Genomic DNA, 27,929 nt, shown 5'->3' with positions numbered 1-27,929 from the left:
AGGAAAATATAAGTGTTAGCGCTTCTTTTTATTCTTGGTAGAACTCGGCTCAGGATAGAGAGCATTTACATATTACACGACAAGATATCTTCTTCAAAACAGAATTTCTCACAAATAGTCCGACCCTCCTTATTACATCGTTGTATTGGTGTCTAGATTTATGAATTAAGATTTGACTCGGAGTCAAATAAAACTCACAATTTGCAGAATTGGATCCAGGAACATCGAAATGCAGCTCTGGACACGAAAACTCATAAAACAATATTTCAAATATAAATTGAATGAATTCACTGAATTAAGTAATGAACAACATTTCGTCCTTCCTACGTTTACCGGTGACCGTTCCCGGTTTATGTTGAGCGTCCGGGTGATTGGATAATTCGGGCGGACACGTCGATACCGGGCTGATGAGCAGACATTGTTTCAAATCGTAGAATACGTGACTATCTTCTTTCGTAAGGAATGTCATCGCGAGACCGCTTTTACCAGCTCGACCAGTTCGTCCGATACGATGGGTGTAATCTAGAAAATATCGAATCAATCACTTATTACTCAATTAGACGTTTTTCAACCAGTTTAGAGTCAAAAATATCACTAGACTGGGTGCGCTTGCCTCTGATCTACACTTGACTGAGTGCACTTGCCTCTGATCTACACTAGACTGAGTGCACTTGCCTCTGATCTACACTAGACTGTGTGTGCTTGCCTCCGATCTACACTAGACTGTGTGCGCTTGCCTCCGATCTACACTAGACTGTGTGCGCTTGCCTCCAATCTACACTAGACTGTGTGCGCTTGCCTCTGATCTACACTAGACTGTGTGCGCTTGTCTCCGATCTAGAGTAGACTGTGTGCGCTTGACTCAGATCTACGATCTACAGTAGACGACTGCTCCATGGCAAGCAGAGTCCGGGACATGTGACATTCAGGGGCAATCTGCTCTGTGGTAAGTGCTCAGTCTACAGTAGTTCTAGAAATTGCATTAAAAGATTTCTTACCTTCGATATTTTTCGCCATATCGTAATTGAGAACCATCGAAACATCTCGGATATCGATACCACGCCCGGCGACATCCGTAGCAACCAGAATATCCTTACTACCACCTTTCAGACTGGCCAACGCGAACTCGCGCTGTTCTTGACCTTTACCGCCGTGCAACGTCGTCGCGTTGAACTGAAGTGAAACGAAAATCAATAAACAATGCGATGAATCTAAGACTCAGACATTTCATAAGGTTCTTATAGATCGGGGGAAAATCAGGCGATTACAGATTGATTTTCTCTATTGGGAATTCTGAATATCTTTTCTTGAAAATCAGGGAAAACTTTGAATTGTTGGTGTTGTTGTTCAGTGGCATGAAGAACCGCTTGATTAGAAACAGCCATTGCTGAAAATGTATTATAATTGAATCAGGGAATTTTTGGTTGAGGGTCAAATAAAAAAGGGAATTTCTTGAAGTCAAGATAATTTGAATTTTTGTAGTCTTCTTGGTCTTACTGGTGATGAGTGGCACAATGAACCTATTGTTAAGAAACAGCGTCCACTGATGATATCTTATAATTTAATCAGGGAACTCTCAGTCAAGGATCAAGGAGATGTCAGGGGATTTTGGATTCCCTGATCTATAAGAACCCTGAAAATAACGGCTAGTATTTATAAGAATACTTACTCCCATTTTCTCGAGTGATTTCGCCAATACGTCTGCTCCCTTCTTCTGATTGACGAATATAATAATCGGCGGGTCGATGCCCGAGTTCAGAATATCTAACAACTTCTTTCTGAAATTCAGAAAACAAAAGAGTTAGAATCAAACAAGACGCATGTACTGAGCGGGCATTGATGTAAACCATATGGTGGTTGGCCAGACCAACCAGCCAATTCCAGAATTTTAGGGGCCGTAGGAGCCCTGTTATAGAGAAAAGGGGAGTCGAGCTAGAGCACTCGTAGGAGCAAGACACTTTCTGATATTATTATCATTATTATTATTATTCTGCGGAACCCAGTCCCAGAGTTTTTTCTAACATGAACGAATAAATACCTCTTCTCTTGTTCGCTGATCATGTAGACGATTTGTTCCGTACGTTCGGTAGGTTTACCGACTGAACCGATGTAAACAATCGCCGGTCGCCGTAGATACGTACGAGCTAGCCTCTCGACGGCCGGGGGCATCGTAGCCGTGAACATCACCGTCTAGGAAGAAATACAAACATTCAAATATAACGGTTTGTGGTAGTCGGACTGAAGCAGACGCCGGCATAGTTTCCTGAATCCGATAACGAGTTCCCGACATATTTCTAAATTAATGAGCCATGAATTGGTGAAATGCATTTTGAATTGAAGTTGAAATCCATTTTCAAAGAAACAGCCATCATAGATTTTGATTTAGTTGTAACCAGAATGACCCAAAGACACCATAATAAAATTTATCACGAGTTTCCTGTTACAACATCCAGAGTCCAAAAATTCAGCATCTACGGGATTTTACCAGATAGGTAAGCACTAGGGGCCTATCCTGAACTTTTCCAAATGTAAGCAATTTTCAGAATATTCAGAAAAGCCCACATTGACTTGATTAAATTTGACCATTTTCAAAACTGAATGCTCATAAAATTGAGTTGAAACATCAATACTCATAGATTTTTTCTTCAAACAGCAACAGGGTTATTATTGAAAATGAACTAATTTCAGCTCACAACTTTAAAACTCGATCCGACTAATCGTGTAATCATTACCTGTCTAAATTTCGATTTCGAATGGAAGTTCTCCATCATTTTCAAATCGTCCTCGGCGTCCTCGGTATCCGGTTTCTGATTGGTCACCGGTAGATGTTCGAGTATTTTCTGCACGTCCGGTTCGAAACCCATGTCAATCATACGATCGGCCTAGAGGGCAGCAGTGGTAGATCATATTCAATTAAACTACTATTTTTGATGTTAAATTACTTCCACTTTTGGTGGTATAAACTACCGGTACTAAAGATATCAACTCAGGTGCCCAGGAGTGTCTCATATTTTTAAGACCCATGGGCCGGTGGTTGCATAGTCATGGCTAAGACTTAAAGACCAGACCAGTCTTAGACCAACTTAGTTCTATAGCCAATTTAAAAACTTACGTAAGAACTTACGTAAACTTAAGTCCAGTCTTAAGATTTAAGACCACTTTTAGACTTAAGTCACGACTGTGCAACCGGGCCCAGGGCACACTCGATAAAGACAAGATGCAGATAATCTTTTAATGTCTTAGGACGGTAGGACAATCGACCTGTCCCTAATATAGCCTTACCTCATCCATAACAACGTACGTGCATCGTCCAAGAACCAAGTATCTATTCTCTAACACGTCTATCAGACGACCGGGGGTTGCTATGACGATCTACAACAATCGATTCAAATATACCAGACATAAACGAAGGGATGAACACGATTCTGACTTTTTGAATTCAGCAAACGTCAACCCATGACAATGAATAAAATTTTTGTTTTTCATCAATGGATAAAGTTCTCGATTTGTTTTTCACCACCGGACGTCAAAATAAAAGAATGGATAAAATTTTGAATAACTCAAGAATGAAGGAAATTTCGAATTTTTTGAATTCATCAATTTTCGATTTTTTTGTCACCAGCAGACGTTAAAATTAGAGAACAGATAAAATTTCGAATTTATCCGTAAAACTGACCTCGCAACCTTGACGTAATTTGAAACCTTGTTCCTCTCGGGAGATACCGCCGATAATCGCGACCGTTCGAACTCCTAACGGCTGCCCGAACTTCAACGTCTCCTCTTCGATCTGTTGAGCTAACTCACGAGTCGGCGCGAGAATGATCGCGTACGGACCTTGATCGGAATCTTCAATTCTGACAAAAAAGGAACGAATTTAACTGGAGGAGTTTTTTTTAGGTTTTCATAAACCATGAAAGGGAACCTGTCTAATTACATGATTTTGTTTTGGCCCAAATCCATCACCCCGTCAACAAATATTCATATTGGTCAGACCATCCTTAAGGCATTTTATATTTCTTAAGTTAAGTAGGTGAGCGCCAAAAGGTGTTTAGGGGACAGTCCTCCGAAACTTTGAATAATTAAATACATGGACAAGCAATTTCACAGCGTTCTGACACATTTATCGGGCATTCTTCCAACTTTCTTATCGCATAGCTAGTAATAACCGACAAATTTGCAAATTATTCCTAGGGGTTATGTTGTCCCGAAATGAAACTGGATTTGTATTTTAAAGATGCTTTAGCATTTTTTATTTGTTACCTGTCCAGTTTAGGTAGAGATTGAATCCAGACGAGTAAAGGAATAAGGAACGCGGCCGTTTTCCCGGAACCGGTCTCCGCAACGCCGATAATATCTCGATTCTGTAAACCGATCGGAATACCCTGTCTCTGAATGGGCGTCGGCTCCTGAAATATTAAATTCACATTGTCAAAAACACAGAACCAACTCGACCCCGGTCAGGAGAAATAGATTAAGTACAGTAGACTGAGTTCGAAATAAGACAAGTCTCAGACCATCTCAGTTCTTCTATCACTTATTTAACTGCTTAAGACCAGTCTAAGCTTATTTTAGTTCAGTTTTAACCAATCTAATAACTTAACACCAGTCTAAGCTCATTTTAGTTCTATAGCCAATCTAACAACTTAAAACCTGTCTTAGCTCATTTTGGTTCCATAACCAATCTAACAACTCAAGACCAGTCTAAGACCAACTTAGTTCTATAACCAATCTAACAACTTAAGACCAGTCTAAACTCATTTTGGTTCTATAGACAATCTAACAACTTAAGACCAGTGTAAGCTCATTTTGGTTCTATAACCAATCTAACAACTTAAGACCAGTGTAAGCTCATTCTGGTTCTATAACCAATCTAACAACTTAAGACCATATATATATATATATATATCTAAGCTAACTTAAGACCAATCAAATCTAGCAATCATAAGATTGAAGATCACTTTTGGACTCGATCTCGACTATGAAACCGGCCACTGTATTCGGGTCCATTTCAAAAATTCAAATTTCGAACATTACCAACTGACCTTGTAACCGATGCGATCGATGACCTCGAGAATATCGGTAGAAACGGCCGATTCGCTCCAATTACGAATCGGATTCGGAATGCGACCGCCCTTCGTCGAGATGTTGTAATCCTCGCGGAATATACGCCAGTCGCGTTCGATCATTTCCTCGAGCGATTTATCCATCCAGTGTCGGTCGTCCCATTTCTGTTTCGCTTCGCGTTTCGCGACCGTTTTCAAACGTTTCCTGTTTTAAGAAACAACGAAATAAAATAAATTCAAACAGCGCGGGGCCCACTTTTATCCGACTCACTTTATTCCCCGACACAGTCAAATACGTCAGATATAGACGGAAACTGTTTGGATTTTACGCGCGACCTAGCAATCTCAACCGCCCGTCAAATTTTTACGGTCAGAAAATTTACTGGTGCTATGTAAGAAAATAAACTATCATTATCGTTAAATGTCAAGGTCAAACTTACACTTCTTGTAACTTTTCGTCGTCCGTTCGTCGTTTTTCCACCAAATCTCCGTAAAATTTCGAGGCATCTTTTTTTTGTTGCTGCGCGAAAAAAATAAAACGACAAATAATCGGGAAGAATGAAGAGATTTTTCGCAAAATCAGTGGATTTTCTTATCGCGCATTTCGTCATCTTTTTACCTTGATATCGATGCCGGCGATGTGCCCGCGTCCGAACAGTTGAATCTGATGTTTCTCTTTATAGATCGGGTTGTAATCGGTCGACGTGTCCTCGCCCGTGTCCCAATCGAACACGAATTTACGATCGTTCAGTCGCCGTTGACGACGCTTTTTCTTTATGATACCCAAATACCGCTCCTACGAAAAAGAAAAAAAATACCGAAACGCGATTCAAATCATATCCGCGACTAGAAGCGCCACCTAAGGTTCAATTTACATGATTGTTGAGGGTATCTGCTTGGATGACGAGCTCCTCCTCGTCATTATCCCAGGTCAAAGTTTAGTGTTATCCCAGTTTGCCCTTGATTTTAGTTTCAAATCAAAAGTCAACACAGGAAAGAATTAAACTAAGACATCTTCTCTGTATTCTGGAATTTTGTCATCAGGCATTGATTGTTAAGTGTACGACATTGTGGCTGCTGAAGTAACAAGGCTTTCGCTCCCCCCAAAAATACAGAAGCTTAATTTTGGTGTAATTTTTCACATTAGCTCGATATATTTCAAAGCAATTATAAGCATTGATAAAATATTGACATCCATTCTCTGGAAGGGGAAGCAGATATTTTATAGAGGGTGGCTGATTTTCAGGAGGGATGGATGTAAAAATGAGAGGGGTGAGCACTCGGTAAAACCTGTCGTGGAGAACACTGCTTCTATTGAGGAAATCAGAAATTTCTTGTATCCCATTAACCCTTTCAGTGCATCTACACTGCAGTGCAGTGTATAAAACAGTGCTAGATTTTGCTAGTACACCGCACTGCGGTGTATTGATGTCATTAGTAATTAGTAATTATCTCTCCTGGAAAATGGCAGCACCTGTCGAACATAGTGAAATATTAGTAACTAACGATACATCGCGCCGCGGTGTATACGCACTATAGTGGTATTCCGGTTATTCAACACACTAGGGTGGAATTTATCAAAATGTTCAATTTATCTCCAGCACTATAAGGTATTAATTTGTCCGCAAGGAAGGGTTAAGCTAGTTTCATTTCAACTTTAAGTTTCTAGCACCCTCGAGATACCGGTAAAATTGAGCGTTGCCACCTGGTGGCTCGGCGTCGACTCACTTTAATGGCCGCCTCTTCGCGTTCTTTATCGACGCCCGTGTCCTGATTGTTGTCGTCTTTCTGCTCGCGGCGTCTGCGTTCGCGATCGCGGTCTCGCTCTCGTTCTCTCTCGCGGTCGTCGTCTATAAAACAACAATGATAAACGGTTACATCACCGCGGAAACTGTTCGAAAAACTGTATTCACCATAAAAAGCCGTAAAGATTCCAAACAGTTTCAACAATGGAAATCATTTAGAATTGCTTTTAAAAGCCGTTATCAACAGGCCATTAAAATAACTACACGCCTTTTATGCGATGCACACGCAATGGGGCAGTGGGTTGGATAGGTTGCCATTTTTTGTGAAAATAAAATCTATTTCACCCGTATTTCTAAAGTCGGGTAACGACAAAAAGACGATTATTCAGGGATCGTCTGGTTGAAATTCGATAGATACCTCTGGCCTGACGAAGGAAATCGACCTGGTTTTTTTTCGCCTCAGCAATTTGTTTACGCTGCGCTTCGACTTGCTCTTCTCGTCGTTTCAAAGCTTCCTGCGCCCTTTCTTCTTTCGTTAGAAACTTAGGCTGCAATGATATTAAAAACGTCGTAACATTCGATTTCAATCCGAATCTCATCTGCTCGTACGGCGTTTACAAGTTCAAGGTTACCTTGCTCAACGCTTCTTGCTCGGCTTTACGTTTGGCAATCATCTCCTCTAGTGAAAGTGGAACTTTCTTCACTTTCTCCTCCTTTTCTGTCTCCTGATCTTCCTCCTTCACTCCCGCCGCTCCTCCATCTCTCGATTTTTTCTTCGAACTGAAAATGTATTTTTCTTCAATGAAACAATTTCAAAAATTGAAGATCGTTTTTCTCAAAGATTTTTGCAATTTTCTCCAAAATCTTACTCTTTTTTGTCGTGTTTTCGTTCTCGAGATCGCGACCTTGACCTGTGTCTGGGGTGTTTTCTTTCACGACTTCGGCTGCGACTACGATGACGACCTCCCTCACGACCTCCGTCACGACCTTCTCGACCTACATCACGACCTCCATCCCGACCTCCTTCTCGACCTACATCCCGACCTCCGTCACGACCTTCCCGACCTACATCCCGACCTCCTTCTCGACCTACATCACGACCTCCTTCTCGACCTACATCACGACCTTCTCGAACTTCCCGACCTCCATCACGACCCCTAAAATATTTCGAAAAAATTGAATTATTCTCAATTCATAAAATTATTGTTTTTTTTTCGACTGCGAATTTCAAATTAGAACGCCCACCTGCCAGTGCTTGCTGCTGCCATTCTATCATTGCAGGCAGTGGCAGGTGAGGTAGAAGATACATACCGGTCTCCTCCTCCTCCACGCGTACCGTCGCGGTCACGTTTAACCCCTCGGTCACCGCCCCGGTCTCGTTCTCTCTCCCACTCACGATCTCTCTCTCTCACCTGATCCATATCGATACCAATCTCTGATAATCAGTCTGAAAAATGCCACAATCATCACAAAATACATTTCAATAATGAAATGAAAATTACTTTTAAAATAGTAGGCATAGGGGAATAGGCTTTTAAGGGGCCTTCCTTTGAAAGACTTTTTAGGAAGATAGGCTATAACAGACTTGTTGCACTGCACATTAACTGTATGGAAAAATCAGCAGCAGAGATATATCACAAAAATCAGGATTTGAACACGCAAGCACCGCAGACGTGCAAGCATCTGTATCTGTATACACGTTGACGTTACCACTTCTGGCATTGATTTTCAACGGTGGAGAGAGGGCGAAATTGTCTATTGAGAGGTCGGCTGCCGTAAGTCCCGATTTCACAACACCGTTTTTAAAAAAGTTTCGGAACAGCTGTGCGTAAACATGTTGACACAACGGTGGCGCCCTCTCTCCAATAGCATCTTTTTACCACTACCATGGTTATCGGTGGAAGGTTCTGCAGTTGCAACTTTTATTTGCAGCCTCCCTTAACTTTGAGTTTGAAAACTGATAAATTCCGACCCCCTTGGCTCTTTTTTTACTTTTCCCTGTGTAAACTGTTGATTCAATTAAGAGTCTGAATTCCTAAATTTACGCAGTGCATGGAAAAATAGATCCGAAATTGTCCTGATTCGTAGGCAGAGGTAGTTCACAATCAACCAGAACAAAAACGTCGATTAAAACGTACTTACAAATCAAATAATAACCGGTTTATAATTTCACCAGTTAAAAAAGCCAACACCACTCCTGATACTGAATTTACTGAAGACAATTATTGTTCAATATGTCAGAAGCCTATTGTATTCTCAAGTTCGCTAACATGTACTTTCTGTGAAAAAAGTTTGTGCTCTAGTTGCTCAAATTTACCAAGCGGTTATGACGTTGATTTAACAAACATGGATGACTGCTGCTTAGCAGTAATTTGCCGTGAATGTAAAGGAAGAAAAACTGATGAAGGACGACTCACTAGATACGCAGATAGGATGGAAAAGATCCTGAAGAACTACGATGAATCAATGGAAAGAATACTGAACAAACTGGAAGAAAAAGCGGACAAATCAACTGTCACTTCTTTGTCATCAGACGTAACACAATTGAGAGATAGAATTGAGCAACTTAATCACAATCTCCCGGACGACAGAGTTCATGAGATGATCAATAAAGCTGTAAACTTGCAGATTACACAAGGAAACTTGGAGGTAAACGAGACTGTAAAATCAGCAATAGACAAAGAAATCCAAGATGTTCGATGTGAAATTTGGGAGACGGAAATCAGACGAAATAATATACTGATATATGGCTTACAGGAAGCAAGCGAGGAACAGGTGAAATTAAGGCGTAAAAAAGAGTGGCAAAATCTCTATGGATTTATCACCCAGGGCTTAGGTTTAACAGATCTTCATAAACCTAAATTAGTGAACCGTGTAGGACGGTATGAGCAAAATAAATGTCGCCCACTTCGGGTAATACTAGCTACAGAACTCGATAAAGAATTGATCATAAACAGATTTATCGAATTAAGGAGAAATGGAGATCCATCTATTACAGGGGTATCTGTATCCAGCGATAGAACTATGAACCAAAGAAAACACTATCAGAAATTAAGGGAAGAGCTGCAGGAAAGAACAAAAAATGGAGAACGAGGTCTTATCATTCGTGGGAATGATATAGTCAGTAGATTACCGCCGGCATTTCGTCAAGCAAACCAAAACCAACCATAAGGACAATCAACCAGACAAATCACTGTCAAAAAAATTTTTAAGAAAAAATGATCAAAATCTGAAAAGTAACCAATCAATGTTAAAAAGTAATTGCAAATCGAATCAACAAAAACCAGGAAATTATGATAGGAGCCAATCATCAACTGAAATTACGAGAAAGAATCACGAAAGATCCAAATAACATAAGAATCAACAAAATAGATCAGCGAAAAAGAAATTATTAGTACCAAAACAATCACTCGATAATAATCGCAATAATCAACTGTCAATGAATGTTGCATCTAGCAGACCGACACATAACCCTGCAGATGACAGTATATTATATGAAAATGAAGATAATCAAAAAGAATCACCAAAGAATGAAGGATACAATAAAAACTCAAACAACTGTTATTACAGAAACCAAGAGAAAAATATTAAAGTTCTATATACTAATGCTGATAGCATGATGAATAAAAAACCTGAGTTGAGTGCCCTAAAGATCGAACACGATCCAGACATTATATGCATCACTGAAGCTAAACCGAAATATAGTACCTTAGCATATAACCCCAGTGATGTTATGTTCAATGGTTGTGAAGAATATGAAACATTTACCAATATAGAGGAAGATGGAAGAGGAATCGCCGTTTTCATCCGATCTACTATGAAACCATGTAAACCGCCCGTGCGAGTTCTAGAGAGACTGAAGGCATCAATGACTAATGAAATAATTTGGGTAGAAATTCATCATACTTCTAACAAACGGCCTTTGCTCCTGGGATGCGCCTATCGAAGCCCAAACAGCAGTCTGGTGAATAACAACCATTTCAGAGATATGATTATATCTTTAGGAACCTTAAAGGAATATCAAACTGTACTATGTGGTGATTTCAATTTACCAGAAGTTAATTGGGAAACAAACCACTGTAGACAAGCAGACACTCATGTCTCCACAAAGCTATGGGAAGCAAGTAATGATGCATTTCTCGAACAACACGTCAAACACCCAACCAGATTTAGAGAAAACCAGGAACCCAGTTTGCTAGATCTACTATTCACTAATGACCAGGAAATAGTTCAGAAGGTTGATTACATGGCTGCACTAGGAAAAAGTGACCACATCTGTCTAATGTTTAACCTGAATATACTACTCGAAAGAAATACAGCAATTAAGACCGAAAGGCGGAACTACTATCGTGGTAACTACGACAATTTACGAAAAGAATTGAATAACAATCTCAAAAAAGAATCCCTCCTTCAACTGGATATGGAGTCATGTTGGCAAAGTATTAAAGAAAATATCCTTAAAGCAGAAAGAACACATGTTCCTCTTTATCAAGCACCACGATGGAAAAGGCACTCCCCACTATGGATGAATAGAAAAGCAATGTCAAAAGTTAGAAAGAAACACGAAGCCTGGAAGCGGTATCTCAGGACAAAAGATGGAGAAGATTACAGGAAATTTCAAGTAGCTAGGAATCTAGCAAAAAAGGAAACAAGAAATGCAATCAAGAACTATGAAAAGAAACTATCCCAAGAGGTAAAAACAAATCCGAAAGCGTTTTGGAGATATTGCCGCAGTAAGACATCACCAAAAGGAAGTATACCAGACTTACAAAAGAATGGCACATCCATTTCTGAGGACATTACCAAGGCCAACACCTTCAATGAATACTTTGCAAGTGTATTTACAGAAGAGGATACCTCACACATACCAGAACCCAATGCACAAATAAATGAAATTCCTGAAATACATGACATTGAGATCACTCCCGTACTGATTGCAAACAAGCTGAAAGGTCTGAATGAAAATAAAAGCATGGGACCTGACTTATTGCATCCGAAAATTTTGAAGGAAGCAGCAGACGAGCTCGCAGAACCACTGAGCATTCTCTTCAGGAAAACCTTAGAAGAAGAAAAATTACCTACATCATGGAAAGAAGCTAATGTAACGCCTATCCACAAGAAGGGCCCAAAAAATATTGTGGAGAATTATAGACCAATTAGCCTGACTAGTATTGTATGTAAAGTCCTGGAATCCATTGTAAGAGATAACATCATGAGTCACCTAATTACTAATGGAGTTTTAACAGATGCCCAACATGGATTCGTACAGGGTAGATCTACGCTCACACAATTACTGAAATCAATGGATGATTGGACACAAGCCCTAGAAATAAAAAAATCCATTGACGTAATTTTTTTGGACTTTCAAAAAGCGTTTGACACAGTGCCCCACAAACGACTTCTAAAGAAAATTGAAAATTGTGGTATCACAGGTAAAGCCTTGAAATGGATTGAAGACTTCCTAAGTGAAAGGAACCAAGTGGTTAATATAAATGGTGCGACATCCACATCTAAACCAGTGATAAGTGGTGTACCGCAGGGCAGCGTGCTGGGTCCTTTATTGTTTGCCATTTACATCAACGACCTCCCTGATGAAATTCAAAGTTATATTCTCATGTATGCTGACGATACAAAAATTTATAGAATCGTACACAGCATCCAAGATCAACACAGACTTCAGGAGGATCTGGACAAACTATCAGACTGGGCAAAGAAGTGGCAAATGACTTTTCACCCAGACAAATGCGTGGTGATGCACATAGGAAAAAATAGACAACATTTTCAGTATACTATGGATGCAGGAAACAGAAGACACGAATTGAAGGCGGTCCCAGAGGAGAAAGATTTGGGAATAATTGTTGATGATAATCTCACCTTTCAGGCACAGTACTCCACGACAATGAATAAATGTAACAAGATCCTAGGAATGATCAAAAGATCATTTGAACGTTTAGATGAAAGAACATTCAGTCTTGTCTACAAAGCATTAGTAAGACCAATTGTGGAGTATGCTATCCCCGCATACAACCCACACCTACTAAAAGATGTAGACAATTACGAAAAAATTCAGCGACGAGCAACCAAATTAGTACCACATCTGTACGATTTACCATACCACGAAAGACTAAAACAACTAAAGCTTCCATCGTTGAGCTATCGAAGAGCAAGAGGAGATATGATAACTGTCTACAATCTGGTTCATAACAACTACCGCGCTGGAGACTCCTTAGTGCCACGAGATCAACGAAGAGTGAATCTAAGAGGACACTCTCTGAAGATCCAAAAACAGAGAGCTAAGAAGGATATCAGGAAATACTTCTTCCGGCACAGAGTGGTGAACAACTGGAACTCGCTCACGGAAGATATAGTGAATGCTCCATCTACAAATGCTTTCAAATTACGTCTCGATAAACACTGGCAAGAAAAGCATTTCCTACTACGGGTCGAGCACTACTAACTTGGACCTGAATGTTATCGGAATTCACGGATGTTGTTATGTTTTCCGCTATTACCAAAGTGCTGGCAATACCTGGCAACTTAAGCGAAACACCGAGGCAGTCAAATTTATAGGCCAATAGGCCTTCTTCAATGACTGCGAAAACGATACGATACGATACGATACGATAATCGTTTTACATGGGCGCAGCCATTGTTAACGACTACAGCGCCGTCTATCGCATTAATTAAATTAAATTTATTGAACAAAATCTAATTTTATTGATCTCCTTTTTGCTATTATAGCTAGTTGAATATTTTCGAGTATGAAATGCAAAGATGATTCAAATTCATAGACGAACGTGAAACGGAATTAACATCAAGTCGTTTTTTTTTTCCAATTTGACAATCAACCTCCTCAGTCAGCCATTGTCCTCTACTTCAATCATTAAAACACAGTTTTTGAAATAATTTTGTTAATAATAATTTATTTCATAAAATGCCATAACAATCCAATCAAATTCATTGTTTCTTTCACAACTACACGAAATAATCGCATGATACCACTATCATCTAAACATCCATGCTTATCTTATGAAACAGCTGCCTGGTGGCAATCTTTAATAAGTTAATCATCATTCCTGTTCTAGGAAAAGCCATATTTTCCCAGAACACACTGCGTAGTACTGCCAGGGGATTGATTCGTCACGTGTCATCTTTCTTATCGGATTCTCATTTTCCCCTTCCTCAAAGTCTTGCTCGGCTTCTCCTGTGATTTTCTCTGTCTTTACCTCCTCAGTCTCCTCCACAATCTCAGAATCTACCATCACCTCCTTTGTCTCCATATCAAACTCAGAATCTGCCATCACCTCATTTGACCCTGTATCAAACTCAGAATCTGCCATCACCTCCTTTGTCTCCGTATTAAACTCAGAATCTACCATCACCTCCTTTGTCTCTATATCAAACACAGAATCTGCCATCACCTCCTTTGTCTCTATATCAAACACAGAATCTGCCATCGACTCCTTTGCCTCCGTATCAAACTCAGAATCTGCCATCACCTTCTTTGCCTCCGTATCAAACTCAGAATTTGCCATCGCCTCCTTAGTTTCCTCCTCGGTCTCGGAATCGTTTTCGACTCGATGATCGTATTTTATATGGCGGTATAATGAAGACATTTGTGAGAAACTTTTCCAACAGAACTTACACTGACACGGCTTCGCCCCCTGGTGGACGGCTGAAATGTGAGCGTTTAAACCGCTCTTTAGTCCGAACGTCTGCCGACAGATTTCGCATTCGTACGGTCGAGCGCGTTCGTGTACAGTCTCCACATGTCTTTTCAAATCAGATTTTAGCGCGAAACATCGCTGACAGATGGCGCACTTGTGCGGTTTTAACTTCAAATGAACGCAAGAATGATGATGCGTTAAATTTTCTTTCCGACTGAAAGATTGATCGCAGTGTTCACATTGAAACGGACGCAAGTCGCTGTGTAGGGCGATTATGTGTTGCCGCAAGATCCTGCCACGACTGAATGTTTTATCGCACTGGTCGCATTTAAACGGTCTCAGTTTGTCGTGTACGCTCCGCATGTGACGCCGCACGGAAGCGATGTAACGGAAACTCATTTCACAAATCTCGCACTGGTACAGCTTCGCCTTCTGGTGGATGGTCGAAATGTGCAAGTTTAAATTATATTTTTTTTTGAAGGTCTGCTGACAGATATCACATTTAATCGGTTGGCCTTTGTCTACAATTTCAACATGTTCTTTCGATGACATTTTGAGCGTTTCTGACGGGTGGCGTTGCTGTAACAGATTAACGCTGTTTTAAATTTCCTTTCAGACTGAACGTCTTACCAGCCGCATTTAAATGAACCTGCATATCCGAGTGACATGTGTCGCTGTAGGTTAGAATTCAGATTGTATTTCTTTCCGCAGACCTCGCACGGGAACGGCTTCTCTCCGTGGCCGCGGTGCATGTTCGACAAGTGCGTATCTAAACTAATCTTTTCTTCAAATGTCCGCCAACAGTATTCACATACATGAAGTTGAGCGCCTTCATGTAAAATCTCTGCCCGTTGTTTCAAATTTGATTTCGATACGAAATCTTTCCTACAGGTGCTGCATTGGTTCGACTTATGTGGCAGACATCATGTACTGAAAGTTTTATCGCCCAGTGACATTCATTCAAACGGACTGCTGTGTTCAACTGACGTGTGCGCTGCTGCTGGTTAGAATTCAAACCGAAACTCTTATCACAGACCTCGTCCTCGCACAAGCTCGCCCCCTGGTGGATAGTTGATAGATGACTTCACATTGTCATTGACCTAGAAATAAACAGAATTCGTGTGCGATGATAAAGCTGAGGTCGAAATGAGAAGGAGAGAATGGAATATCAATTTTACATATGACAAAGTGTATTTCGTTACTTCAAATGATCAAGTTTACTTTTACTTTAAACAAAAATTACGACAAACAGCCGCGATTTGATCAAAAGGGATCAACTTAAACAAAGTCATTAGCCTAAAGATTAGTAGTAACAATCGAAAATAGATGAAATCTACCCCAAAAACGACAGGTTGATGATTGAAATTGGCCAGAAACTGACTTACTCTACTCTAGTGCGGTTTGAGCCTGCGGATAAGGGTATGGATATCGTCGGAGCCACCCTTCATCGAACATTATTTCTCTATCACGATGGTTTCGAGTCCTGATTAACGCGCACTTTTTATCGGGCCTCTTTGCAAATCGGAATTAAAATACTTTAGTTGTAGGCGTATTTGTACATTCTTATCTACATATATTGAAAAAGGAGACTTTCCATCAAAAGCCATCCCTGCCTATGACCAAAACCAATTCAAACAATCCAGTTCAGGGCCCAGTTTCACGACTTAAGCCTAAAACGTTTCGAGTTTCGATAGTGCCCTCGTTGAAAACTTTGAAGTAACCAATAGCGATTACGCCAAAGATTTTGGGTTAAACTTTTTAGTTAAACGCATCAATCGATTTAAAGAGTTAATTAAACCTTTTTGTGAAACTGGACCCTGCCTGAAAATGCTACAGATTTCCCGCATCAAGTGTAACACGAAACATCGCTAAATACTTTATAAATTGATTTAATCACATAAAACACATGCATGCATTCAATTGCAAATAAATTATTGTATACAGCTACATAACATAGAAATTGTTTAAAATTCTTAACATAATGATCTGGAATAAAAAAGCTGCCTGGTGTCAATATTTAATAAGTTAATAATCATTCCTGTTCTATAAAAAGCCATATTTTCCCTGAACACACTGCATAGTGTTGCCACTGTAAAGATTTGTCATATCTCATCTTTTTTATTGGATTCACATTTTCCTCTTCGAAGTCTCGCTCAGATTCTGGGACCTCCTCAATCTCCGAAACAGCGTTGACCTGCTCACAGGTAATTTGCGCCTCCTCTGCCTCCTCATCCTCAATCTTAGAAATTGTCTTCACCTCCTTTTCAGTCTCAGAATCGACCACCTTTGTCACCCCTTCAAACAGTGAATCAGTCATCACCTCCTCTGTGTTCTCCTCTGTCTCTACCTCCAGTGTCTCAGAATCTATCTTCACCTCCTTTCTCTCCTCTATCTTAGAATCTGTGTCAACCTTCTCACAGTCGGTCTCCGCCTCCTCTGTTTCCTCCTCCTCAATCTCCCAGTTTGTTATCACCTCATTTGTTTCCTCCTCAACATCAGAGTTGGTCTTCATATCCTTTGTTACCTCCTCAGTATCAGAATCTGTCTTCGCCTCCTTAGCCTCTTCACAAACTCTCCTCACTTCCTCCTCTGATTCAAACTGATGTATGCTTTTCAGATGGCGTCTCAGTGAACTTGGATGCGAGAAATTTTTCAAACAGAATTTGCACCGAAATCTCTGAGCAGCGCCCTCTTTAGGATGCTTGAAAAATTTATGCTTGGTCAGATTGTTTTTTGTCGTGTACGATTTCTCGCATATTTTGCAGCTAAACAGCGCCGACAACGACGACGACGGACTAGAACGACTAGCGCCACCGTTGGTATGAATTGAAACGATGTGCCGAGTTAAATTACTCATCTCTCCAAACGTACGCTGACAGATTTCACATTTATACGGCCGGACTCCATCGTGAACGAGCTCGACATGTCTTTTCAAATGATATTTAAGCGTGAATTGTTTCTGACAGATGGCGCACTGGTACGGCTTCAATTTCAAATGTACAGCAGACGTGTGTTGTTTTAACTGCGCTTTCGTACTGCATATTAGATCGCAGTGATCACATTTTAACGGACGAACACCGTCGTGTACGGTCATTATGTGGACCTTCATTGCTGCTTTTTGAGTGAAATACACTTTACAAATCTTACACTGGTATGGCTTCGCCCCCTGGTGGATCTTTAATATGTGCGTATTTAAATCACACTTTTCTGCGAACGTCTCCGGACAGATTTTACATTTATGCAATCGGGTGCCTTCGTACACGATCTCCGCGTATTTTCTCAATACCATTTTAATTGAAAAATATTTCCGACAGATGGCGCGCTGGTGCAATTTTAATTTCAAATGTAAGCCGGACGTGTTTCTTAAACAATCCGATCCTCGAGAATGATTAATCGCAGTGATCACATTTAAACAAACCGGAGTGTGCAACCGGCTTGTGCTGCCGTACATATGTGGTCATACACGATATCGAAACTCTTTTCACAGACTGCTTGCATCCTCCTCTGGTTGGACATGTTCGCCCCCTGGTGGTGCCGTCGATATTGGTGGCACAGATTTTTCTCTTCAAAAAGGAGGTGAAGACAGATTTATCTCCTCTAAGACCTGAAATTAACAGAATCACCACAAACAATGATTAATTGTTAGTAGGGGTAACTTCAAAAAGGATTATTTAAGAAATTGGAAATGGAAGAAGGGTGTGGTAGCCGAGGCCGGGAGGTCTACCATTAGCCAGGCGTTTACCTTATGTTTTGAGCATTTAAAGGAAACAGGTTAAACTGCAGCTATGCAGCATGTCCCGTGAGAGGACCTGGGGCCTGTGACGGGACATCCTTGTCCCGTCACAGGTCCCGATGGAAAATGAAAACTTTGCATTTCATAGACGAAATGTCGAAAGAAACTGCACTCGATCGGTTACTATATACACTCAAAATAATGTTAAGAACATGTTAATAATCGAAATTTGTTCGTAATTTTATTATTTCAGATCAATGATATCATCAAATCGAAACATTAAATGAAATAATGAAGATCGGATCAAGAGAAGACAGAACCACAGCTATCGAAATTTAAATTTTTAGTGTATAGACTGACTCATACTATCGAAAATAAAGTGAATGTATCTTGACAATTTTGGTGCCAATGGTGTTAGTAACCGTTTGTTAAGCGTTACACTGCAAACAAAAGTAAAAGTGGAGGGGGCAACTTAATGGCCCTAGATCACTCTCTCGAGAGAGAATTCAAAGTGAGAGGACCCGATTCAACGCACTGTCCCGTGAGAGGACCCGATTTTAAATACTGTCCCGTGAGAGGACTCGATTCAATACACTATCCCGTGAGAGGACCCGAATCAACACACTGTCCCGTGAGAGGACCCGATTTTTAATACTATCCCGTGAGAAGACCCGATTTTAGATACTGTCCCGTGAAAGGACCCGGTTCAACACACTGTCCCGTGAGAGGACCCGATTTTAAATACTGTACCATGAGAGGACCCGATTCAACACACTGTCCCGTGAGAGGACCCAATTTTAAATACTGTCCCGTGAGAGGACCCGATTTTGAATACTGTCCAGTGAGAGGGCCCGGTTTCAAATGATGTCCCGTGAGAGGGCCCGATTCAACACACTGTCCCGTGAGAGGACCCGATTCAACTTGCTGTCCCGTGAGAGGGCCCTATTCAACACACTGTCCCGTGAGAGGACCCGAATCAACACACTGTCCCGTGAGAGGACCCGATTTTTAATACTATCCCGTGAGAAGACCCGATTTTAGATACTGTCCCGTTAAAGGACCCGGTTCAACACACTGTCCCGTGAGAGGACCCGAATCAACACACTGTCCCGTGAGAGGACCCGATTTTTAATACTATCCCGTGAGAAGACCCGATTTTAGATACTGTCCCGTGAGAGGACCCGGTTCAACACACTGTCCCGTGAGAGGACCCGATTTTAAATACTATCCCGTGAGAAGACCCGATTTTAGATACTGTCCCGTGAGAGGACCCGGTTCAACATACTGTACCGTGAGATGACCTGATTTTAAATACCGTCTCGTGAGAGGACCCGATTCAACACACTGTCCCGTGAGAGGACCCGAATCAACTTACTGTCCCGTGAGAGGACCCGGTTCAACACACTGTCCCGTGAGAGGACCCGGTTCAACACACTGTCCCGTGAGAGGACCCGATTCAACACACTGTCCCGTGAGAGGACCCGATTTTAAATACTGTCCCGTGAGAGACTCGATTCAACACACTGTCCCGTGAGAGGACCCGATTTTAATAACTGTCCCGTGAGAGTTAATAACTGTCCCGTGAGAGGACTCGATTCAACACACTGTCCCGTGAGAGGACCCGATTTTAAATACTGTCCCGTGAGAGGACCCGAATCAACTTGCTGTCCCGTGAGAGGGACCGATTTTGAATACTGTCCCGTGAGAGGGCCTGGTTTCAAATAATGTCCCGTGAGAGGACCCGATTTTAGATACTGTCCCGTGAGAGGACCCGATTCAACACACTGTCCCGTGAGAGGACCCGATTTTAAATACTGTCCCGTGAGAGGACCCGATTTTGAATACTGTCCCGTGAGAGGACCCACTTTTAAATACTGTCCCGTGAGTGGACCCGAATCAACTTACTGTCCCGTGAGAGGACCCGATTCAACACACTGTCTCGTGAGGACCCGATTTTAAATTCTGTCCCGTGAGGGGACCCGGTTATTCACCGACCCAATTCAAGTTGGTGAGTGGACCCGATTCGATTTCAACACGATTTCTACAAAAACTAGTTCTTGGTTAAGTTTGACATTAAGCTTGAGTTAAATTACATAATCGCGGGAAATTAACTTCGAACGTTTTTAACTACTCGGGATTGTGCTTCTACCTTTCATCGACTTGTTTAGTTTATGTGACTAGATAAATGTGTTTTGAATTGAACAGTTTTCACCCACTGACGTTGCTGGGTTATTAAGATACATATTTCACCGTTGATGGATTTGTGAATGGTACTGTTTACAAAGTTACGCCGAAAGAGAAGCCCGATAAATGCCTATTAGATAGATATGCCGTTGTTAAATGCCATTGTATAGATATGCCATTGTTAATGAGCTGTAACTTGTGCTCGGAGACGGGATTTTACGCGGTTACTTTCATGAGTATGTTTACATGTGTACTAGTTCAACACTCATTTTTCCATTCATGCATCACTATTTATTAATCGACCATAACTAAAAACGACCTGAAACTTTGTATATAAACCCATTCTAAAAATTGGAAATCAGTTTCTTTTGAGACGCCTTATGATCAATGATTCCTGGTTGCTGCCATTAAATCGATGCCGAAGACCTCTTCAAAATGTTCGAATAGGAAAATCAGTTTCTTACATCCAGTCATCATTGTACGCATTTTGTTGAAATAATAATTTCTTGTAATTTTTATATACGGCAAAAATACATTATCATTATGAACATGGGACTCAACATTGACAAAGTGGACAATTTCATTAGGTCTACCAATCCTAGAACAGTGGATCCAGCCAACTAACGGCGAAGGACTCAAGTAACTAAATCGGGGCCGGGTAGAAACCTGTCCTCTCACGGGACAGTATTTAAAATCGGGTCCTCTAACGGGACAGTGTGTTGAATCGGGTCCTCTCACGGGACAGTGTGTTGAATCGGGTCCTCTCACGGGACAGTATTTAAAATCGGGTCCTCTAACGGGACAGTGTGTTGAATCGGGTCCTCTCACGGGACAGTGTGTTGAATCGGGTCCTCTCACGGGACAGTATTTAAAATCGGATCCTCTCACGGGACAGTGTGTTGAATCGGGTCCTCTCACGGGACAGTATTTAAAATCGGATCCTCTCACGGGACAGTGTGTTGAATCGGGTCCTCTCACGGGACAGTATTTAAAATCGGGTCCTCTCACGGGACATTATTTGAAACCGGGCCCTCTCACGGGACAGCAAGTTGATTCGGGTCCTCTCACGGGACAGTATTTAAAATCGGGTCCTCTCAGGGGACAGTGTGTTGAACCGGGTCCTCTCACGGGACAGTAAGTTGATTCGGGTCCTCTCACGGGACATTATTTAAAATCGGTTCCTCTCACGGGACAGTGTGTTGAACCGGGTCCTCTCACGGGACAGTAAGTTGATTCGGGTCCTCTCACGGGACAGTATTTAAAAGTGGGTCCTCTCACGGGACAGTGTGTTGAACCGGGTCCTCTCACGGGACAGTAAGTTGATTCGGGTCCTCTCGCGGGACATTATTTAAAATCGGTTCCTCTCACGGGACAGTGTGTTGAACCGGGTCCTCTCACGGGACAGTAAGTTGATTCGGGTCCTCTCACGGGACAGTATTCAAAATCGGGTCCTCTCACGGGACAGTATTTAAAATCGGGTCCTCTCACGGGACAGTGTGTTGAACCGGGTCCTCTCACGGGGCAGTAAGTTGATTCGGGTCCTCTCACGGGACATTATTTAAAATCGGTTCCTCTCACGGGACAGTGTGTTGAACCGGGTCCTCTCACGGGACAGTGTGTTGAATCGGGTCCTCTCACGGGACAGTATTTAAAATCGGGTCCTCTCACGGGACATTATTTGAAACCGGGCCCTCTCACGGGACAGCAAGTTGATTCGGGTCCTCTCACGGGACAGTATTTAAAATCGGGTCCTCTCAGGGGACAGTGTGTTGAACCGGGTCCTCTCACGGGACAGTAAGTTGATTCGGGTCCTCTCACGGGACATTATTTAAAATCGGTTCCTCTCACGGGACAGTGTGTTGAACCGGGTCCTCTCACGGGACAGTAAGTTGATTCGGGTCCTCTCACGGGACAGTATTTAAAAGTGGGTCCTCTCACGGGACAGTGTGTTGAACCGGGTCCTCTCACGGGACAGTAAGTTGATTCGGGTCCTCTCACGGGACATTATTTAAAATCGGTTCCTCTCACGGGACAGTGTGTTGAACCGGGTCCTCTCACGGGACAGTAAGTTGATTCGGGTCCTCTCACGGGACAGTATTCAAAATCGGGTCCTCTCGCAGGACAGTTTTTAAAATTGGGTCCTCTCACGGGACAGTTTGTTGAACCGGGTCCTCTCACGGGACAGCATTTAAAATCGGGTCCTCTCACGGGACAGTATTTAAAATAGGGTCCTCTCACGGGACAGTGTGTTGAATCGGGCCCTCTCACGGGACAGTGTGTTGAATCGGGCCCTCTCACGGGACAGTGTGTTGAATCGGGTCCTCTCATGGGACAGTATTTAAAATAGGGTCCTCTCACGGGAGAGAATGTTGAACCAGGTCCTCTCACGGGACAGTATTTAAAATAGGGTCCTCTCACGGGACATTATTTAAAATCGGGTCCTCTCACGGGACAGTGTGTTGAATCGGGTTCTCTCACGGGACAGCATTTAAAAGTGGCTCCTCTCACGGGACATTATTTAAAATCGGGTCCTCTCACGGGACAGTGTGTTGAACCGGGTCCTCTCACGGGACAGCATTTAAAATCGGGTCCTCTCACGGGACAGTGTGTTGATTCGGGTCCTCTCACGGGACGGTAACTTGAATCGCGGGTTCCGTTGTAAAATCCTGCGTGAAAAACGTGCATTCATATCCCCATATTGTCCCCCTGGCCCTGCAGTAAATTAGAATTTTTCGGTAGGCCTTTATGTATTTATAAATGAAATCAAAATGGAAAATGTAATAATTACAATCGATAGTTGAATTTATTTATTCATAACCGTTATAGACAGAATACATAAGAATATTGAGACTCGAAACCGCTAGCATTGGAATCGACGTTTCATGTAAGAATTCTACATTTGTCCCGTGAGAGGACCCATGTCCCGTCACAGGCCCGGGTCCTCTCACGGGACGCTGCAGTTTAACTCATATGATTTAAAGTGTATTTTGTTTTGAAGGAGGATTTTCGATTAAAGCGCCCTCTCTGGTCAATCAACATGGGTTCGAATCCCGATTTATTGCGATTTTATATGGCCGCTGTGCGTGTGCAACTGTCCAACGTCAGAAAATTTGACCCATCGCGAATCGTCCCCACGATCAAATCCAGCGATCACAATATTTTAAGAGCTAACTATTTATGTCAAAGCAAATTATTTCTTTTTATTATAATTCCATTGTACAAACAAATTTCATGACCACAAAGTTTTTAGTACAACAATTTCAGTAAAATCAAATCTACATTGTATAATGTGTTCTGCCTGGTTAAAACCTTTTAATCAATCTACAATTAACGGTTTGTAAAAATCCATATTTTATTAGAAAATTCAGTATACTGCTGCCAAGGGTGCAATTCGTCAAATGTCATTTTTGTCGGATCCACATTTTCCTCGTCCTCAAATTCAACTTCTAATTCTAAGCCCTCCCCGGTATCAGAATCTGATTCAAACTCCCAATTTGAGTCACTCATCACCTCCTCTGTTTCCTCATCAGTCTCTGAATCCGTCATCCCTTCCTTCGTCTCTTCCTCAGTCTCAGAATCTGTCATCACCTCCTTTGCCTCCTCCTCGGTTTCAGAATCCATCTTCACCCCATCTGTCTCCTTAGGCTTTGAATCTGTCTCCATCTCCTCTGCCTCCTCCTTAGCCTCGGAATACTTTTCTAACTGATGACTCATCCTCACATGGCGGTCCAGAGAACACTTTTGTAAAAAACTTTTCAAACATAATTCACACCGATAACTCCGAGCAGCGCCCCCTTTAGTATGTTTGTTAAACACGTGTAAATCCAGACCGTTTTTATATCTGTACGATTTTTCACACATTTTGCAGTAATACATGTCAGCCGTTGCATGAATAACGAGCAAATGCTTTTCTAAACTACTCTTATTTGCAAACGTTTGCCAACATATATCACATTTCTGAAGTCGAGCGCCTTTATGTACAATTTTCAAATGAACTTCCAACAAAGTTCTCATTGTGAAAGATTTCTGACAGATAGCGCACTCATGTTTCAAATTCAGATGCACGTTAGACTTGTGCCGCATTAAACAACTGTTTCGAGGGAAAGTTTTATCGCAGTGATCGCATTTAAACGTGCGCACACCGCCGTGTACGGTCTTTCCGTGTTGTTTTAAGGTAAAGCCCCGACTGAATGTTTTATCGCATTGATCACATTTGAAAGGTCTCAGTTTGTCGTGTACACTGCGCATGTGACGCCATAGGTTAGAGTTCGAACGGAAATGCACTTTACAAATCTTGCACTGGTGCAGCTTCGCCCCCTGGTGGACGGTTGATATGTGACTCTCTAAATTACTGTTTTGTCCAAATGTCTGGTGACAGATGTTACATTTATGTGGATGGGAGTCTTCATGTACATTCTGGATATGTCTTTTCAAAAGTGATTCCAATTTGAAATCTTTCTGGCAGATGGCACACTGGTGCAGATTCAATCCTGGATGTTCAGCAGACACGTGACTCGATAATGATTCTTCCGAACTGAATATCTTATCGCAGTGTTCACATTTGAACGGTTGCACATCCGCGTGTACACTGATCATGTGACGCTGTAGGTTACAGTTTGTACTGAAACTTGTATTATTACAAATCTTGCATGGAAACGCCTTCGCCCCCTGGTGGACGGCCAACACGTGCCTCCTTAAATTACTTTTATGTCCAAACATCTGTGGACAGATTTCACATTTGAACGGTTGCACATGCGCGTGTACACTGCTCATGTGACGCTGTAGTGTAGATTTCAAACTGAAACTTGTATTATTACAAATCTTGCATGGAAACTGCTTCGCCCCCTGGTGGACGACCAACATGTGACGCTTTAAATTACTCTTTTGTCCAAACTTTTGTTGACAGATTTCGCATTCATGTGGATGGGACTCCTTATGTACATTCTGTATATGTCTTTTCAAAACCGAACTTTGTGCGAAATATTTCTGACAGATGGTGCACTGGTGCGGGTTCAATCCCTGATGTTCAGCAGACACGTGACTTGATAATGATTCTTCCGAACTGAATATCTTATCACAGTGATTACATTTGAACGGTTTCACATCCGCGTGTACACTGATCATGTGACGCTGTAGGTTGCAGTTTGTACTGAAACTTGTATCATTACAAATCTTGCATGGAAACGCCTTCGCCCCCTGGTGGACGACCAACACGTGCATCTTTAAATTACTGTGATGTCCAAACATCTGTGGACAGATTTCACATTTATACGGGCCAACGCATTTATGTACATTCCGCCTATGTCTTTTCAAAACCGAGCTTGACGCAAAATCTTTCGGACAGATGTCGCACTGGTGCAGATTCAGTCCCGGATGTTCGGCAGACATATGACTTGATAACGATTTTTCTGTACTGAATATCTTATCGCAGTGTTCACATTTGAACGGTTTCACATCCGCGTGAACACTGATCATGTGACGCTGTAGGTTACTGTTCAAACTGAAACTTGTATTTTTACAAATCATGCACGGAAACGGCTTCGCCCCCTGGTGGACGGCCAACATGTGACGCTTTAAATTAGCCTTTCGCCGAAACATTTGTTGACAGATTTCGCATTTAAGTGAATGGCAGCCTATATGTCCATACTGGATATGTTCTTCCAAAACCGATCTTAGTGCGAAATATTTCTGACAGATGGCGCACTGGTGCTGCGGATTCAATCCTGGATGTTCGGCAGACTTATGACTTGATAACGATTCTTTCGTATTGAATGACTTATCACAGTGTTCACATTTGAACGGTCCCAGATTGTTGTGTACACTGATCATGTGCGAATGTGCAGCAGACATGTGCCGCTTTAAATGTTTGCTCAGACTGTAAGTTTTATCGCAGTGTTTACATTTAAACGGACGCAAGGCGCTGTGCATTAGAAGTACGTGTTGCCGCAAGACCCAGTTTCGACCGAATGCTTTAACGCACTGATCACATTTAAACGGTCTCACGCTGTCGTGTACTCCGCGCATGTGTTGTTGTAGGGAACACTTCATGCTGAAATTCTTTTTACAAATCTTGCACTGGTGCGGCTTTGCCCCCTGGTGGATGGCCATAACGTGTTGCTTTAAACTACCACTTTGTTTAAACGTTTGTAGACAGATCTCGCATTTATATGGACGAGAGTTTTCGTGTACATTCTGGATATGTCTTTTCAAAACCGTACTTGTTGTGAAATATTTCTGACAGATGGCGCACTGGTGCAGATTCAATTCTGGATGTCCTACAGATGCGTGATTCGATAACGATTTTTCCGTACTGAATATCTTATCGCAGTGATCACATTTGAACGGTTTTGCATCGTCATGTTCATTGATCATGTGCTGCTGTAGGCTATAGTTTGTACTGAAACTCCTATCACAAATTTTGCATGGGTACAGTTTCAACCCCTGGTGGATAGTCAACATGTGCCTCTTTAAATTACATTTTTGTCCAAACATCCGTTGACAGATTTCACACTTATGCGGATGGGAGCTTTTATGTACATTCTGGACATGTTTTTTCAAAGTTGATTCCGTTGTGAAATATTTTTGACAGAAAGTGCACTGGTACAGATCCACTTCCGGATGTTCGGCAGATATGTGACTCATTAATGATTCTTCCATAAGGAATGTTTTTTCGCAGAGTTCACACTTCAACGGACTGGAATGTTTACTTGACCAGTGTCGCCGTAGGTTACGGTTTGAACGGTATATCTTACTACAAATTTTGCACTGGTGCAGCTTCATCCCCTGGTGGACAGTTGATGAACTTGGTAAACTCATGGCGCTGTTCAAAAATGCTCAACCATAGACCTACAATAAACAGAACGTATTTAAGACACATGCTTGTATTTGAGGTTATTACACAATATCCCGGGTACTACAGCAGACTCCACCCAAGCCAGATCCAATTTACTCTCGACATAACTAACCATTCAACCCGGATGTTTTTTGAAATATTTTTCGTGACACTATATTTATAAAGTCAAGTCTAAGTTTATATGAAATGTTTATATGAAATACATAATACATCAAGAACATGTGAGATTCACATTTTAGTGTAGAACTAGTAGACTAGATAGAGTAAAAAGTCAATCATTGCTTGCAATTAATTGAATTGAATAAAATTCAACTTTTTTAAAGTGTGCCGCACATTACATACACAGCCCCCGACGTCTATTGCAAGTTGAAACAGACATCGAAAAAATTTAATTACAGGAAATTTACCAGAGAATATCGTATTCTGATGATTGAAAAAGGCCCGATGACTGAATTTGCGGCCTGGTGGGATGTTTGGCTCGGGTAAGCCCGGTTCTTTTCGATTAAAGCGCCCTCTACTCAATCAATATGGTTTCGATTCCCGATTTATTGCGCTCCTTTATTATCGGGATGAGGACCGTGGAACACTAGATTTTTATTCACGACACTTCACACAAAGACGATATCGACGAAAAATCACTCCTGCGACCAAATAAAAAAAAAACAACATTCTTAACCCAGTTCT

The 27,929-nt window shown here is 41.7% G+C and overlaps 2 protein-coding genes across 2 annotated transcripts; both read right to left on the bottom strand.

Moving 5' to 3' along the window:
- Positions 1-9: 9 nt before the first annotated feature.
- LOC141911506 (putative ATP-dependent RNA helicase DDX23) lies at positions 10-13,492 on the bottom strand. The gene is made up of 17 exons (XM_074802472.1): positions 13,338-13,492; positions 8,054-8,255; positions 7,678-7,965; positions 7,441-7,588; positions 7,227-7,356; positions 6,792-6,913; positions 5,683-5,859; positions 5,504-5,583; positions 5,043-5,268; positions 4,261-4,406; positions 3,677-3,854; positions 3,283-3,372; positions 2,733-2,882; positions 2,039-2,190; positions 1,670-1,778; positions 999-1,173; positions 10-522 (listed from the first exon to the last, which is right to left on the bottom strand). Exons 2-17 carry the CDS (start codon positions 8,227-8,229, stop codon positions 296-298), a joined length of 2,574 nt encoding a protein of 857 aa, XP_074658573.1. The 5' UTR covers positions 8,230-8,255; positions 13,338-13,492; the 3' UTR covers positions 10-295.
- A 256-nt stretch (positions 13,493-13,748) lies between these two features.
- On the bottom strand, positions 13,749-27,736 carry LOC141911602 (uncharacterized). Its single transcript, XM_074802588.1, has 4 exons — positions 27,653-27,736; positions 23,725-27,238; positions 16,509-17,928; positions 13,749-15,070 (listed from the first exon to the last, which is right to left on the bottom strand). Exons 2-4 carry the CDS (start codon positions 27,206-27,208, stop codon positions 13,879-13,881), a joined length of 6,096 nt encoding a protein of 2,031 aa, XP_074658689.1. The 5' UTR covers positions 27,209-27,238; positions 27,653-27,736; the 3' UTR covers positions 13,749-13,878.
- Between the last annotated feature and the right edge of the window lie 193 nt (positions 27,737-27,929).

This window comes from Tubulanus polymorphus, chromosome 10 (assembly GCF_964204645.1).
Source record: "Tubulanus polymorphus chromosome 10, tnTubPoly1.2, whole genome shotgun sequence".
NCBI classification, from domain to species: Eukaryota; Metazoa; Nemertea; class Palaeonemertea; order Tubulaniformes; family Tubulanidae; genus Tubulanus; species Tubulanus polymorphus.
Note: the sequence above shows the minus strand (reverse complement) of the source record. Positions and strands in the feature narration are given on the sequence as shown.

Excerpts from the sequence above, each read along its gene's own strand:
- LOC141911506 (XM_074802472.1), bottom strand. The coding sequence starts at position 8,229 with ATGGATCAGGTGAGAGAGAGAGATCGTGAGTGGGAGAGAGAACGAGAC. Across the intron at positions 3,373-3,676 it reads AATTACGTCAAGGTTGCGAG|ATCGTCATAGCAACCCCCGG; the intron begins GTCAGTTTTACG and ends CGATTGTTGTAG. Across the intron at positions 1,779-2,038 it reads ATCAGCGAACAAGAGAAGAG|AAAGAAGTTGTTAGATATTC; the intron begins GTATTTATTCGT and ends TCTGAATTTCAG.
- LOC141911602 (XM_074802588.1), bottom strand. The coding sequence starts at position 27,208 with ATGAGTTTACCAAGTTCATCAACTGTCCACCAGGGGATGAAGCTGCAC. Across the intron at positions 17,929-23,724 it reads AATATGGATTTTTACAAACC|ATATGTACGGCAGCACAAGC; the intron begins GTTAATTGTAGA and ends GTGTATGACCAC. Across the intron at positions 15,071-16,508 it reads CTTTTTATAGAACAGGAATG|CGTTAATCTGTTACAGCAAC; the intron begins ATTATTAACTTA and ends AATTTAAAACAG.